The sequence below is a fragment of the Bombus impatiens genome, unplaced genomic scaffold (genome assembly GCF_000188095.3).
Source record: "Bombus impatiens unplaced genomic scaffold, BIMP_2.2 scf_0217, whole genome shotgun sequence".
NCBI lineage: Eukaryota > Metazoa > Arthropoda > Insecta > Hymenoptera > Apidae > Bombus > Bombus impatiens.
In genome coordinates this window covers 1,558,547-1,573,522 of record NT_176636.1, presented here as the reverse complement: position 1 = coordinate 1,573,522, position 14,976 = coordinate 1,558,547, and the positions used below count along the sequence as shown (strand labels likewise).

General features: G+C 34.3%; 3 protein-coding genes across 6 annotated transcripts in view; 2 read left to right on the top strand and 1 right to left on the bottom strand.

The window, feature by feature from the left end:
• Window positions 1-269: 269 nt before the first annotated feature.
• On the top strand, window positions 270-4,938 carry LOC100746416 (myotubularin-related protein 14). Its single transcript, XM_003488160.4, has 6 exons — window positions 270-2,064; window positions 2,153-2,709; window positions 3,174-3,493; window positions 3,584-4,046; window positions 4,119-4,454; window positions 4,545-4,938. The coding sequence occupies exons 1-6, from the start codon at window positions 1,978-1,980 to the stop codon at window positions 4,711-4,713; spliced, it is 1,932 nt and encodes a 643-aa protein (XP_003488208.1). The 5' UTR covers window positions 270-1,977; the 3' UTR covers window positions 4,714-4,938.
• Window positions 4,939-5,206: 268 nt separating this feature from the next.
• Window positions 5,207-6,626, bottom strand: LOC100746964 (peroxisome biogenesis factor 10). Its single transcript, XM_003487993.4, has 3 exons — window positions 5,976-6,626; window positions 5,644-5,895; window positions 5,207-5,571 (listed from the first exon to the last, which is right to left on the bottom strand). Exons 1-3 carry the CDS (start codon window positions 6,261-6,263, stop codon window positions 5,254-5,256), a joined length of 858 nt encoding a protein of 285 aa, XP_003488041.1. The 5' UTR covers window positions 6,264-6,626; the 3' UTR covers window positions 5,207-5,253.
• A 1,722-nt stretch (window positions 6,627-8,348) lies between these two features.
• The window catches only part of LOC100747441 (ras-related protein Rap1), a 69,187-nt gene continuing 62,559 nt past the window's right edge, over window positions 8,349-14,976 (top strand). For 2 of the 4 annotated variants that reach the window (XM_012383522.3, XM_012383521.3), the window contains exon 1: window positions 8,349-9,064. The gene's annotated coding sequence lies outside the window, so the exon portion shown is untranslated. The remainder of the gene's footprint in view (window positions 9,065-14,976) is intronic. The other 2 variants (XM_003487997.4, XM_012383520.3) reach the window with 1 other exon arrangement.

Here is a 14,976-nt window from a genome sequence, read left to right as displayed (position 1 = left end):
AAAGTATAGAAATTTTACTAGATTTAAAAGATTAATTTTTACATTTTAGGCATTCAATGTATTTTGAAGCTATGGAATTCTTTCTAAATGTAATAACTAGAAATGTATGAGATTTATACTGTAAATTTTGAAAAATTGACCCAAACAAATTCCAGGTCGAATATAATATAAACGTAATTAATTGGTCTAATTTATGATCCCATTATCCCTAATATTTAAAGATGATAGCTTTTAAGAACTAGAACTACAGCATCAAGAATATAAAATTGGCTATACCACCGGAGCAAAAGCACGCGTTCTCCACATTGCAAAAATAGGTTATCTTTCTACGCTGCGTTTCACTTCGTACTTTCGTCCTGCCAGACGAGTAGTTTTCTCATCGCTGATGTATCGTACGATAAAAACGAAAGATACGGTTGTTACATACAAATTAAGATCATTTTTCCGTTGTTCATTGTCGCGTGGGTGAAAGAACAAGTAATCAAGGTCGACGTACTGTATTGTGATAGCCAGAGATCGACAGGCGAAGAAGAAGAGAGACACGCTCTCTTGTCCTTTTAAATAACTATAATCTTTAAATGCGACACGTGAACGGTGATAAGAAGATAACAGATTTTTCGGTGTACAACCGAGGAAAAGTAACGAACAAGGCGAAAAAGGATGACAGTGTATTCGGGACAGATTCGAATTGATGCGTGTAACGTGAAACAGATTTTCTCGGGTGTGATGTTTAGGTTATCTCGTCGGATCGAGATTGGAACACGATGAGATACCATGGATATTCGCCGTGACGAACTTTTCGTTTTCACGTTCGAACTACCGTTTCATGCGCATTTTTTAATGAATTTCATAAGGCAATATTAATTGTGTGCCCACTACGATGAAAGCAGCGTGCATGACTTGAAGGTTAAGTCTTTCCAACGAAAGCGTTCTTGAACCATTGTTACGATGATTATTGTTGCTCAAATTCCTGCTTAAATACTTTTGTAAACGGAACACAAAGTCCTCCGTTTGATTTCTGTTGTGTCGATAAATAAAAAAGAATTATTTTTGCGGCACGAAGTACAGTTCGAAATTCAAATTTTATGATTTAATATAAAAGAAAAAATAATAACAAAAGGGAAGGATACTTACGATTTAAATAATAGAGTGACGCTATTAAGTGTAAATTTGTCGAACTAACGGAAATAAATGAGATATAATACATGATATTCGAACTCCGATGATCAAGACGTTACCGCATTGTTTCATCGCTATAATTTGTACATGAAAGAAGAAGCTTGTTAAACGATAATTTATAAATTTAAGATTACTTTATTTATTATAATACGTCGACGCGTATGAAAGAGAAATATATATATATATGTATATTTCCGTTAAATAAGCGATCGAAGAATCGTAGATTTTATTCTTCAAAAGAGTAATAGTGCTATTAATACAATGTGCAACTGTGTAATGTTTGTTTAATAATATTTTACGATGATCGTTTATATTTATTTGAAAATAATTGTACAAACATTAAAACGTTTTTTGAGGTGAAAATTCATGCTTTCTTCTATAACTTTAATTATCAATACTTTTTATTTTTCTGACAATCAGCATGAGTTTATTTTATAAACATTCTGTTAATAAAATCACCATCATATTCTAGAATTAAAGCATTCATGTATTCTCTAACTAATATGATGCTCTCATAGACATTAGAATCTTATTATGTTTACATTTAAGGCAACGTCCTTTACGCTTAATAAGAAATCATGACAAGTAGAAAAAAAAAGCTTTAAATTGTGATGTGGTATATTTTAAATACAGTATTTGTGCCATTTCTCTCATGCACAAGACATTGGCTACAATTAATGATTCATGAGCATCCTTATGAAAATTATAGAAACTTAGGACCACTTTAGAAAAGAAACCAAAAATTGTCCCTTAGTTTGAAAGTTTGGATACCACATACTTGAAAAACCTGCTTCAATCATGACAGAAATTAACATCCAAGATTTACAGGACCTTCTTGTACACTTCTCGAAAAATACCTATAGAGCCAAGGATGCAGACAACAAGGTAACTTTTTTTATTTATAAATTAACAAACTTATGAATTAATCTTTCTGCTTTATGATATCACACAATAATTTTTTTTTTGTTTCTAGAGTCAAGCAATTATGCAAAGATGTCTGCTGCTCACTGATTTAGATTATACTCATTCTATCATAAACAATAATGGAGGTGATCTCAGTGCACACTATCCCAGCCATCTTATCATTTTAGAATATGAGAAGTGTAGGAATCCAAATTTGTGTGATACGCCGCCACCACTGCCACGCACATCAGAAACTATATACGAAAATATGTATGATCCTAATAAATTGAAGGAATTGATAAAAAGTGCTAGATTCGCCAGGTGTCGTTCAAGATTTCCACTGCCGGTAATATTGTATAAAGGTAGACATGTATGCAGATCGGCTACTTTGTCTGGTGGACCAGAAATTTATGGTAGATCTGGGCTAGATTATTTATTTGCTGGTAGTGAAGGAGCAGTTTCTATTGAACAGCAAGTAGATGAACCTCGCGCGAGTGATTCTGTACTTAGTGACTGGCAATTGTTTGATAAAGTTAGGCACCAAGACATCAAGCTTTTGAAAACTCTTAACGTAGGAATTATTATTGATTTTATGGTCGAGAAGAAGAAAGTCAAGTTTGGAATGAAGTAAGTAATCAATTTTTACGGCAATATTTGTTGCATGCATTAATTGTGAAAATAACGTCTTTCAGATAATACCTTCTCCCATTCTTTGATTTAACATTGTTTGCAATATTAGTAAAATAAAATTAATTGCTTGAAATAGCATGAAATAAATCATAGAATAATATTCTTAATCTTAATTGTAAATTAGTTTTTTGTTATTAATAGCTAGCTTGTATATTAAAATATTTTTAAATATTGTTTGAATATAGTACAATAGATTTTCATTAATGCTCTTGTGATCAAAGAATTGCTTGGACACAAAGAGATTTAGAAATAAAAAACAAACAGAGTTATGTAGGAATGCAGTCTTTCAGTTTTTCAGAGTCAACAAAGTTTCATAGTAGTTAATAACACGATCAGTATCTTTTATCTTACGAATCCACTTTTATAGAAACTTAAACAGAGCTCTTTTGTTCGGTACCCAGCGTGACATCCTCAGAGAAAGTAGACAAAGAGAAGAGGTACTCTGACTTCACCCTAATTTCACTGCCATATCCTGGATGTGAATTCTTCAGGGAGTTTAGAGAAAATGATTACTTGGCCCAAGGCTTGGTATTTGATTGGTCTCAGACCCATGTAGACGCGCAGATTGGTGTGCCAGCAGATTCAATTTCTACTCAGTTACAAATCCATTGGGATCAATATCAAGTCTGGGATCTAGTAAAATTAACTCAAAATTATTTAAAACTGATATTAAGATATTTGAGCGACAGTAGCAGTGGAATATTAATTCATTGTATCTCAGGTATGCATTTTTCCTAACAAATAACGATTTTTTAATTTAATTAATAACGAATAATTACATAACATAATCAGAATTAAACTCTGTTTATAGGATGGGATCGCACACCTTTATTTACTTCATTATTGAGGATCAGTTTGTGGGCTGATGGTGTAATTCACACATCACTGAACGCGCATCAGATTCTTTACTATACCATAGCATACGATTGGATGCTGTTTGGCCATGATTTAGAGGATCGACTAAGCAAAGGAGAGGAAATATTCTTCTTTTGCTTTTATTTTTTAAAGCACATTCATGAGGAAGAGTTTAGTATTCATCTGCGTCATGGCAGATCTAGGCACTTGGTTTTACGCAACGACAGTGACTCACAGTCAGACAACGCTATGTTCGATAACGAATCGGTAGTGACATTGAGTTCAGTTAGTTCCAACTTAAGTCTGAATAGTTGGTGTAGTTCTGTTAGTCAAAATAGCAGAGATAGCCAAGATAACAATCCACCAGCTGTGTTTCATTGTTCTTCCGGAGAAAGTCAAGACGACTATCCTACTAATGGGTACATACACTTTCTTTCTTATCGTATTTAGTATACATTTCTCTCCAATTAATTTAATTGCTCATTTTATAGGAGCGTGGTACCATGGTCAATTCATACTTCTCCAAATAAAGAAGGAATTGCTCATGGATCACGGTCACCTTTGCCACCTAATCGGACTTCTCCCGTCGCAGTTCCCGTACCTGGACGTCTTCGACAACGAAACGAATCCTCTTCGTCTGGTGGTTCATGGCAGATGATATCCGGAACCGGAAGTTTACGTGGTTCTACAACTGCTAATGCTCCGATTATAGACGCAATGGCATGTAGTTCAATTTCGAAACACTTCGGTGAAAATTATACCGTACATACGTCCCAAGAATCAAGCACGACAATTATCGAGGATGAAGTATTTGCGTCGTTGGCACAGTAAGTACCATAAAGATTTTTAATTACCATAAAGTGTTTTTTATTCAATAAAACGAATTACGATTTCTACGTTTAACGTTTCTATTCTAGATCCCGCAAAGAAAAGTTACAGTGTTTAAGAAGAATATTTTACAACGCTTATAGTCAAACTGTTGGGTTCCGAATGAAGGATAATTCCGAATCTGTTGGCTTTGGTCAGCTACTAGGAAACTTTGCTGAGAAAGTTGGAATTCTTTCCGTTCAACGCACATCCTTGTGACTATAACATCATTAACTTCTCATACCCTCTCTTCCCATCAGCGCAATTATAAGTTTACTGTTATCAATTGTTTGACTCAATTTAGAATTTTATAAGAACCCTATACAATGAAAATAAAACAATTGTACATTGTCGCTTATGCGAATAATGCGTTGTTATACAAAAAAGAAAGAATAGCGTGTAATCGCGTGACATGAATAAAAACTTGATATTTTTGTATATATATAATATTTATATGTATATATATGTATATATATATATATGTATATATATATATGTAAATGCGTGCGTGTGTCTACTAGTTTTGCTTTATAATTTACTGATGATACATGTATGTGTATTTGCGACTGCCATCTGTATAAAAACGTTATTTGCACAGATGGTAATTAATGTTCAAAACAAAACAAAATTATAAGAATGTTAAAACGTACAAAATAGTGCTAGTGTGGATCATTTATCCCTAACTTAGTAATTAGTGTAAAAAAGAAACATCTGCATGTTGTTTTTTATTAATTTCTCTTTATAAGTAGTTAAAAATATTTACAAATTCATTACATGCACTATTCTAGTAGGTACAACATGTTCTCTACAGAGTGGACACTGTGGTTTAGTATTCAACCAATCAGTAAGGCAAAACCAACAAAACAAATGACCACAGGGTGTGGTAGTTGTTGGCACTTTTTCAAGGCACAACTGACACATCAGCTTACTATGTTTCTCAGTGACTGTTAAGTATTTATTAAAAGGGCTTTCACTGTCCTTGCTTTGCCAGATCTTTAGCGCACACTGTGCAAGCGTAGCAATTCCTAATAATTTTAATCCCCAACTGATAGTATCAGTAGGCCGATGACCATATACCTTTAAATTTAAAAGAAACTAGTAGAGAATATCTCAATCACCATCATAATAATATTATTGTGTAAAAATTACCTTTGCATAATCTACTCGTGCTATTCTTTTGCCCAAACTATAATAGTGACCAAACATATAAAATAGTCCCTTGTGCACTAATATGAAAATAGGTATCATAGTATACATTTTTGTTATGAAAGAGTTTAAAAATATTGCAGCTGCAGGAGTTAATTTACTATGAGGATGATTGACTGATAATTCTAATCTTTTTAGTAATCTTATCAATGCTTTCTCTCCAAGGCATTCTAAAATTACTGCCAGTACCCTTGCCTGAATAATAAGTTAAATATTGCATGTTAATAGAGCTTAGTGCATTGTGTTTAGAATACTTTTAAAGTATTTTAACATACATATATAGATGGAACTTTTTGAGCATCTAAGTTGGCCTGCACAATTCCAGTGTATTCTTCTCCTAACGTCTGGTTCCCCAATCCCGAGGTAAAAAAGAAATAAATTAACTTGAATGGAATGTCTGAGTGTATCAGGGGTAGCAAGCCAATTCGCCTTTCAAGAATTTGTAGAACATCCGCGATCTTTTCTCGTAGATATTTAACAAAGTCATCGTCCCTCTGATGTGATCGTAGAATTTCGGCTTGACTCGCAATTTTTAACTTTCGAATTCTTTTCTTTACTTCCATTTTTGGTGAACAACTTGTTAAACTTTCTTTGTACGAAAAATTATGAAATACGATCGCTTTGTTGAATTAAACACGAAGAAACCACCAATATTAAAAATAACACTCATTGAATTAATGAATAATGACAAGTAAAATTATTCGAAATAATATATATATATAACCTCAAACATTTAAAAGAATCTTATCACTTTGTTTCTTATTGACCTCTAACGTGACAATTAGAATAAAAATATGTATTTGTTATCTACTAAATGTTAGAGAAAAGTAATAAAAAACCATGTAAATACATGTTTCATAAAAATTAAAGAATATCGTCAAAATTATATCACGCAGTTGCGCGACGAACGTCAATCATAGAGTGCACAATCAACGTGAAACAAATTTTTTGCAAGTTCAAATTATTTTTATCTGACAATTTCCATTTTCAATACATTATAATACTATCTTAATTTTCAAAAATTTAATTTTTTAAACATTTTATTTATAATAAGAAATACACATACACGTATACAATTTAAGTATATGTGTTCCATATACGTATAGACACACATTTATAATAGTAAGAACATAAAATATCTAATATACGTAAACCAAACAAATATATCCTATTTTAATTCATAAATAAAGAATTATAGACTTCTTTGCATATTTGACACACCATATAGTGATAATGAAATTTAAAAAATGGAAAAACTCACCAGTGTTGTAATATTTCGTTATTTCAAGTAATTAAGTGACTGAAAGGAAATGCACTGCTCTTTAAACCATTTAACAACTAATAACACCGATTATTTACTTCTAACGTCATTATAAATTAATAATAAGATAAAAAACGAAGCATAAAAACGATTTGAAAAGCAAGAAACAAATGTCTGCTGTAAAGAATTTGAATACGATTACGTGCATTTCCCTAGACAAGAAACGTAACTAGTTGGTTACTTATAAACGCCCGAAAATTGTTGCAACTTTTTTCATTTTAAAACACTGCTGCCATTTTTAATTAATTCTATAACGTAAGCACGTTATATGCATTCTAATAATCAATTTATTACTAATATATAAATTCTAATCCACACAAATGACTAATATTTCAATAACTTAATTCATAATGAATTAATATTGCCGGTAAAATCGTTGATTGTGAGAACTTTAGACTTGCAACTTTATTGCCCCATTTAGTTCTTTTATTGTTAAATTAAATTTTTTTCTTATTCACTAAATGAATAACAATAATATTTTATGTATACTTCAAATTAAGCTTTGGAAATTTCTTGTTTTATACCAATAACGATAAAATTTAACAAGAGTTTTCATATTACATCATAATTTGAATTTTGGGAATTAAGGGAATTGCATTATAATTTGGATTATGGAAACTCAGAATGGGGTAGCTTAAAGGTAAATATGTCTTATAAATTTTTCTAGGTAACTTTTCTCTTTCGAGGTTCTGGGGCAAATGCTGAACTGTTCGACTCAATTCTCTTGCCAGAAGTTACATCGTCTTCTTCAGTCCGTGACCAAATCCTTCTAAGACATTCTTATCACCCTACATGCACTGTAGGACACCCTGTTATCAGGCCGGAACACATGTGTGCGCATTTCTGAGAATTAATTAGGAAAATATTGGGTTGCCACTCATCACCCAAAACTATAACATAACATACGCGCATCTTAACTACCTGTCATCACCATGCCTATGCTTATGGATATTGGTAGCCCGATCGTTCTTGTGAGACCTTGACACGTGCCGTCGCCTCCATAAAGGACACGATGCTAACATTACAATACCTTCGTGTAAGCTCGACATCTTGTTATATCTATTTGACACGATTTAAAACGTTCAAACTCGTTTCCTTTAAAATTGTAATTTTCAAGTTGTTGCAGCAAATGAGCGATCTGTATAGAAAATTTCAAACTTCGCTCCCAATTTACATATCGATACCGCCAAATCTAAAAAGAAAGCTAAATTCACAGGACAGCGGAAACCGTATTTCAATTGTTATCGACGCAACACCGACCGCCATAAGTTGGTAAGGCAGACGCGTGCCGCGTATGTGCCACCGAGCACGGCCATCTTCGCAGTCTACGTAGCTGCATAGTCTGAGACGGAGGGCAAAGCGGCGAGCAGCAGAGAGGCATCGCCCTAGATAACGGTAGAATCGTGGGCTGGTGTCGTGCTGCTTTTCGCGAAAGTGCTTTGGAAAACCGAGAGGAACCGTATCGAGGCCGTTCGACCGTATCTAGTAAAATCATTATCCGAACTGAGGTTGTTATCCGGTGGTGTGTGGAAGACCCGCCTCGAGCCAGTGATTATCGGCTCATCGAGGCGATCGTATAGAGGACCGTGCCCTAAGGAGCTTTGGTGCACGCGCGGCGCGCGAGATTTTCGACCGAGTGCGGAATTTTCTCAGCCACCGGTGGAGCACGTTTCGTTTCGTTCGTAGCGACTATATCTGGTTCGTGGCGACCGTATTAGTCGGCACCAGTCCACGGATTCTCCCCGCGGTCGCTTTCGATGTGTTCGTTACGCGTACGGGACGACGAACCGACCAGCACAGGAGTAGGAAGCGAGTAATCGCCGGAGAATCTCTGTAGATTGGGATATAGTGGGCCGTGGACAAGGACGGAGAACGTACGATAGAGAGGGAGGGAGACGAAGAGAGTGTAACGAAGGAGTGCGCGAGGAAGAAAGAGAGGGACGAATACGAGAGTGCGATAGAGGGCCATTAGATCCGAGGGGTACACGGGTGTACGAGTCGAGTACGCCAAACAGATTCAACGAATATTTTCGAAGGTGCAAGGTAAGGGAAAAAAACCAATGTGTCTCTATAGGGATAATATAGTTTTCTAAAAAAAGAACAGCGTCCATACCCCCCTGCGAGGTCGTCGTGGCGTGGCACGCCAGGCAAACGCCGCCGGAAATCATGCACGGTGGCCGCCCGCGCGTTTTCTCAGGCGGTGCCCGATTCTTTGCTAGATTTCTAAGATTAGAATCACATCTCTCTATCTATTATCGTATTTATATATATTCTCGTTTGCAACTTGTTCTTACGTGGATTGGTTATTAACACATTGACTGCCATGGTGGTCATGTGGGGTGACTCATATTTTACTAAATTTTTTGGAGCGATTAAAATAAGATTAAAATAAGATTTGGATAATATCGTCAGAAAAAAGTGTTCAAATACAATATAATATTTGATAAAAATGAAATGTTATGGTGATGTATATTTATTACGACTCTCAAATATATAAAATTCGCATGGCAGTCAATTTGTTAATTGCATATATAGCGATCGTTTTCATGTGACGATATTTCGTTCGCGTACACGCCGGTTTTCCTGTGTCAAATGATGTCGTCTGGGTGGCTGGAAAGGGATCAGGTTTCCTTATAGGTTAGGTTCGTCTATCGGATCGTTTCGTTTCGAGTTTTCGAATTTACGATAAACGTAGTGATTCGTGCGAAAAGTTGCTGGTTTTGAACATATTTTGGCAAAGATGAATAGCGCATGGAGACTCTTTCGAGAATACTTTCGCCTGTTCGTTTTTCTTCTTCTTCTTTTTGACTGTTCGGTGATTCACGTGAGTCACTGGCAGCGCAGGAAGTGACTCGAGAAGAAAGAAACCCGGCAACATGCAACGACGACGCTTTGTGTCTCGGATATTTATTTCTTGTATTTATAAGTATATTTATATAGTTGCACTCGTGTATATGATAATATAGTGTGAGTGTGTGTACAGTTATTTAGATCGAATTTTATTCGTCTTGCACTCGTGTATCAAACATTCTTATAAAAATCTTTTTTTTTGTACAAGTTTAATATCGCACCAAATGTTCATAGGTATTAACGACGTTTTTCGTATTTTAGATTTCAGATTTTGTTTACTAAATTTGCTTACTTGAAAATTCTATCTCCTTTTTTTATATTGTTTAGAATGGCTCACAGTTCTAATGCCGTTAACAAACTTCATTTCTGTGTTACCTACTAATATTCTTCGATTTCTGTATATAGTTTTTCGAAGTTTACAGTATATGTGATGGAAAACAGTAGCGTTTATTTGTTTACTATGTTTAGAAATTCACTTGTATTTCTTTGTATTAGAGCCGGATTTTTTTATTGCATATTCTAAGCATATATTTAAAGTTTCTTTGATTCACAGCCATAATATTTTAAAACGTGCGATAGTGTATCATCGTCAATCGATTCGTTATACGTGATTGAACTATTGACTCGAGCGGTGTATGGAATCGTGTATCAATTCTAATGAATTTCCTTCGTGTGAAAATAACGTGTTGTGTTAGTCGCGATAAAAAATTATGGCGTATAATCGACTTTTCTAACCTTACAATGGCACACTTGGTCTTTTATGTTCCCATAAAAAATGTCTATATAAATATATAATATATATATGTATATGGTCGCCTCTACTCTCTAAAATATTTTCGCACTGACACATATAACTTGAGTAAGTGTGTTAGGAAAAGACGAGCTCGATTTTGAACAATAGAAAGTTTAAGTTAGTACACCCTAGTTTTTTTGAAGTGCAAATGTATTTGGCATGACAAAAGAGGTAAGAAAATCATTTTCGCGAACAGTATATTTCTATGTTTAGTGATTCGAATATTTTGTATAATTTAATGTTTGGCACAATGAATAGGAGACAATTTTTTAAATGTTTGTTAGTAGTATTTGGAAATAGTAACACTAAAAATAAATAATTGATTGTTCTGTACGATCTTAAATCGTATCATTAAATATAGTTTTTTTATACAAAATATAAACATCGAGTTTCATAACCTCAAACTGTATGCATAAGATGTGAATCTACATCAATGCATATAAGTAATAATGTACGTATGTATATGGTAGTGTATATAATGTACGTTAATAAAATTATCTAGAATATTTTACATGATTCGAAAGTGTGAAAGTCTCACCTAACCTAAAAGACTCTAGTGTACAATTTGATAGTCCAAAGTCCACAGACACAGGGTGCCATTACATGGTTAATTCAACGCACGGAATTTTTGTGATTTTGTGGTTATGTTCCGCGGAGACGTTCTTTGTCGATCAAATCTGGTGCAGATAAGTTGCCATTCGGATTTATCGTTGACACGGATAGACGACAGAGGTGGAAGCTAATTATTAGCGCTGTTTCGACGAAGAATGCAACGCGCTGTCATGTGACCCGTAAATTCTGTTTCTATGGCAGTCGGGAGCGTTCGTTTTCGTGAAAACAGGTTATAACAGCGTATCGTTGCCACGGTTGGAATCACATTTGTGGTAAATAATTATTCTAATAAATGAACTCGTTGCCAGTTATTTGTATTCGTATTATTTAATTTAATTGAACGCGCGTCGAGTTTTATTCTGTTCTTATTAATGGTAGTTTGGTATTAAAAATTCCACGGTTTAATATTTATCAAGTGAATTAATGAATAAACGCGGTAAAATAATGAAACTCGCAGCAACTCGCTGGAAACGAGAATGGCGAAGGTGGCAAGTTATCAGGAGCGAAGTAGATAACGAGTTTGAAAGCCACCGCGTGGCTAATTTAACGCGAGTTATTTTTAGTCATCTTTTTGAAATTCGATACGTCAATTTATTTATCCGCAGAATTCCGTGTTTAACTGGCAGACGAAAGAACGGACCGTGCAAATTGAAGTCGTTTGCTCTTGAATAACATCAATAGTAAGCCTGTTATTTAATTATTTCGTTCTTCCTTACATTCATAAAATCTGATTAATAAAATGAAAGGCCAGAGACAAGTTATAGGATAATTTTTCAACTTTTTTGTTTTAAGTTAAATAGAATTCCGGAGATATATCGATATTTATTTATTTTTCTCTTTAACGGTAAATCATTTGATAGCTCGTTACATGAAATTCATAAAAACAGAAAAATATTTCATAGGAATTTTTTGATATTTCTGACAGGATGTACAATTTTTTACGCTCTTTCGAGGTTAAATGTAATTCCGGAGATTAACCGGTATTTAGCCATTTATTCTTTCGTTACTTAATTTCACAGAAAAAAATATAAAAGTTGAATGCTACCAACGAAATTAAACAAATCGAATATATTTCGGCGATGGAATTTTATTCTTCATAACGAAATAAAAAAAGTATGTAAATAGAATTTCCTCTAATTCTTTATAATGCTATAAATCAATCTCTCGTGGAAAACCGTATACGTATACGACGAACTCTTTTATTATCTTCAGTAGAGGAGATAAATAAAAAAAGACATAGACACATACATATACATACATACATACATACATACATACATACATACATATATATATATATTTCATCGCGTTCAATTTAATTTATAACATGAATAAAGATGATTTGCCGAACGATATTGGGAACCGTTTTTCCCCTACTCCTTTACCCTTTCTCTCTTTTGCTTGCTCTGCTCGCCGATAAAAAACGAATTCCAATCGTCGAACGAACTAACTTACAAAGTCCTGGAAATTTCGCGCATATTTTCAGGCGTGACGCAATATCCGAGATACGAGATAACGAGAAGGTGCCGGATATATACGAGGGAAAAAAATCGGATCGGAAAAGAACACGATATGGTTTCGTTTCTCGAGATAAGTTCTAGGGGAAATGTTGCGTGTATCGAGAAAAAAAGTTCGAACGGTGCAGCAATGACGAACGATAAACAATGGAGCTCAACGTGACGAATGTCAGCCGGACGAACGTTTTCAGTATTTTGTTTGGCTATGTTGGTGATACTGGTGACGAGAATGGGGAAAAAGTTTTCTGACTGAAATACATATTTAGTAATTTTTGTTCGTGACACTTTGTACGTATGTAATATTGTTACACTTTTTTGTTGGGAATATTCCCCTCGGGATTTTTGTTTGTAACATGTTCATTAGGATGCTTTTTTTGGTTAGACATAGTCTTCTTAGGATATATATCTTTGATATTTTTAGTGGAATCGTTTTAAAAGAATCGTAATCTATTTTTGAATGTTTATATTTAGTTTTAGTTTCATTTGTTGATGAATTAATTTCTAAGTTCCTAGGGAATTATTGTAAGTAGATAGGTTATTTGCAAATTTCACTAGGAAACTTTGTAAGAGCAAAAGTAAAAATGCGGAGTTAAAGTAACAAAATATTTGGGTAGAAAATTTATATGGAAAGCGAGGGCAGCAGAGTTTTGTCAGGTTTTTTTTTGTTTAGTATACGTTTCATTATATTGTGCGTTTCAAGCAAGTCAGCAGGTCGGTGAGTAAGTTTCGCAAGGACAATAAAAATGTTTAGCTGTCGTCGAGTTTCACGATGGCGTCGTACGTCACCGAGGAATAGAGCTAGCGATGATTTCATTACCTATTATTTGGGTGCACGCTGATTCAGATAAATATCGACCTTAGCCTCCATAAATAAATAGATGATACAATACACAACCTCATAGTTTCACGACTAATTTCCTCTTTTATCTCGTCTCTCGAATTCTTCGTATTCTCATTTTTTTTTTTTTTTTCGGATTAGAAGATTCAACAAGCTTCCAAATTTCCAAGCTTGCTTGGATTTTGACAAATCGGGCAATTCTTTCATCCGAAAAATAAAGATTTCTTTTCTCTAGGGAATCTAGCGGATCTAGGGAACTTTGTTTCAAAATCTGGAAACTTGGAGATTTCCCTTCTTAAGATTTAGAAATTTAAGGATCTTTTTCCCTCGGATTGGAACGTTTGGCAATGCTCTTTTGCAATGTTCGGACTTTCATATTCCAAATTTTATAATTCACAAAAAATTGTACATCATCTCCCATACGTATCTCCCAAATTTTATCCCAAATTTCCATAGACACGTAATCGTAAAAATATCGACTTCTATAAAAACGATAAAACACTGTTTGTTTAACGCTTGATATTTAATAACAAATAAAGAGAAATATCTACTTTAATCCAGATAAGTAAAGCATATAGCAATACGTTACTCAGTGCTTAAAATAAAAATTGTACGCATATCGCTAAATATACATGGCAGATCGTATCGTTCTAATTATACGTATCACATTTTAAGGTGGAGCATACTTCGCCAGTGTCTATGGAGCAGAGTTCCGTGCAAAATTACTATTACGTTCGCTTGGCGAGGCGAGAGTGACTCATGAACTAATGCAATCATTTGTAACGCTCGCTACGCGAGAAATGACGTAACGAAAGTGTATCGCGTCATATCCGCGTTATTCTCAACGATACTTTTCCACATTTTATCGCGTCACTGTGTCGCTCGCGTCGATTCGATCTCCTCTGCTCTACATTCTATCGTTCTCTATTTCATAGCTCGTTCTCTCTACCTATTATATATATCGAACTACTTAGAAAGTTTCCATTTTTTTATGGCTATACAGCGGTCAAATTTGAAACCAATCTGAAAACGTATAACATTCTACAAAGATATTATACGCACATATTATACAGAAAACTATTATACAAAGATTATCGAAAGATATTTAACCAGTTAGCTGTAGCGACCTCTTTGAAATGTGTGTAGCTAAAACGTATCGCGTTGTTCACACTGTACACTGTTTCTTCTATGTAATAACTATTTATATCTTTTTAATTATTTTAATATATTTTCATTTTCGTTGAACGTCAGCTTGTAACTAGATTTTACGCCTGACGAGTATACTCGTCGCAACACGAAATATCGCCATTCCTTCGCGACGAGTATACTCGTCGAAAGCAGGTAA

Excerpts from the sequence above, each read along its gene's own strand:
- LOC100746416 (XM_003488160.4), top strand. The coding sequence starts at position 1,978 with ATGACAGAAATTAACATCCAAGATTTACAGGACCTTCTTGTACACTTC. Across the intron at positions 2,710-3,173 it reads AAAGTCAAGTTTGGAATGAA|CGTGACATCCTCAGAGAAAG; the intron begins GTAAGTAATCAA and ends TTCGGTACCCAG. Across the intron at positions 4,047-4,118 it reads GACGACTATCCTACTAATGG|GAGCGTGGTACCATGGTCAA; the intron begins GTACATACACTT and ends CTCATTTTATAG.
- LOC100746964 (XM_003487993.4), bottom strand. The coding sequence starts at position 6,263 with ATGGAAGTAAAGAAAAGAATTCGAAAGTTAAAAATTGCGAGTCAAGCC. Across the intron at positions 5,896-5,975 it reads AAAAAGTTCCATCTATATAT|GCAAGGGTACTGGCAGTAAT; the intron begins GTATGTTAAAAT and ends CTTATTATTCAG. Across the intron at positions 5,572-5,643 it reads CACGAGTAGATTATGCAAAG|GTATATGGTCATCGGCCTAC; the intron begins GTAATTTTTACA and ends TTAAATTTAAAG.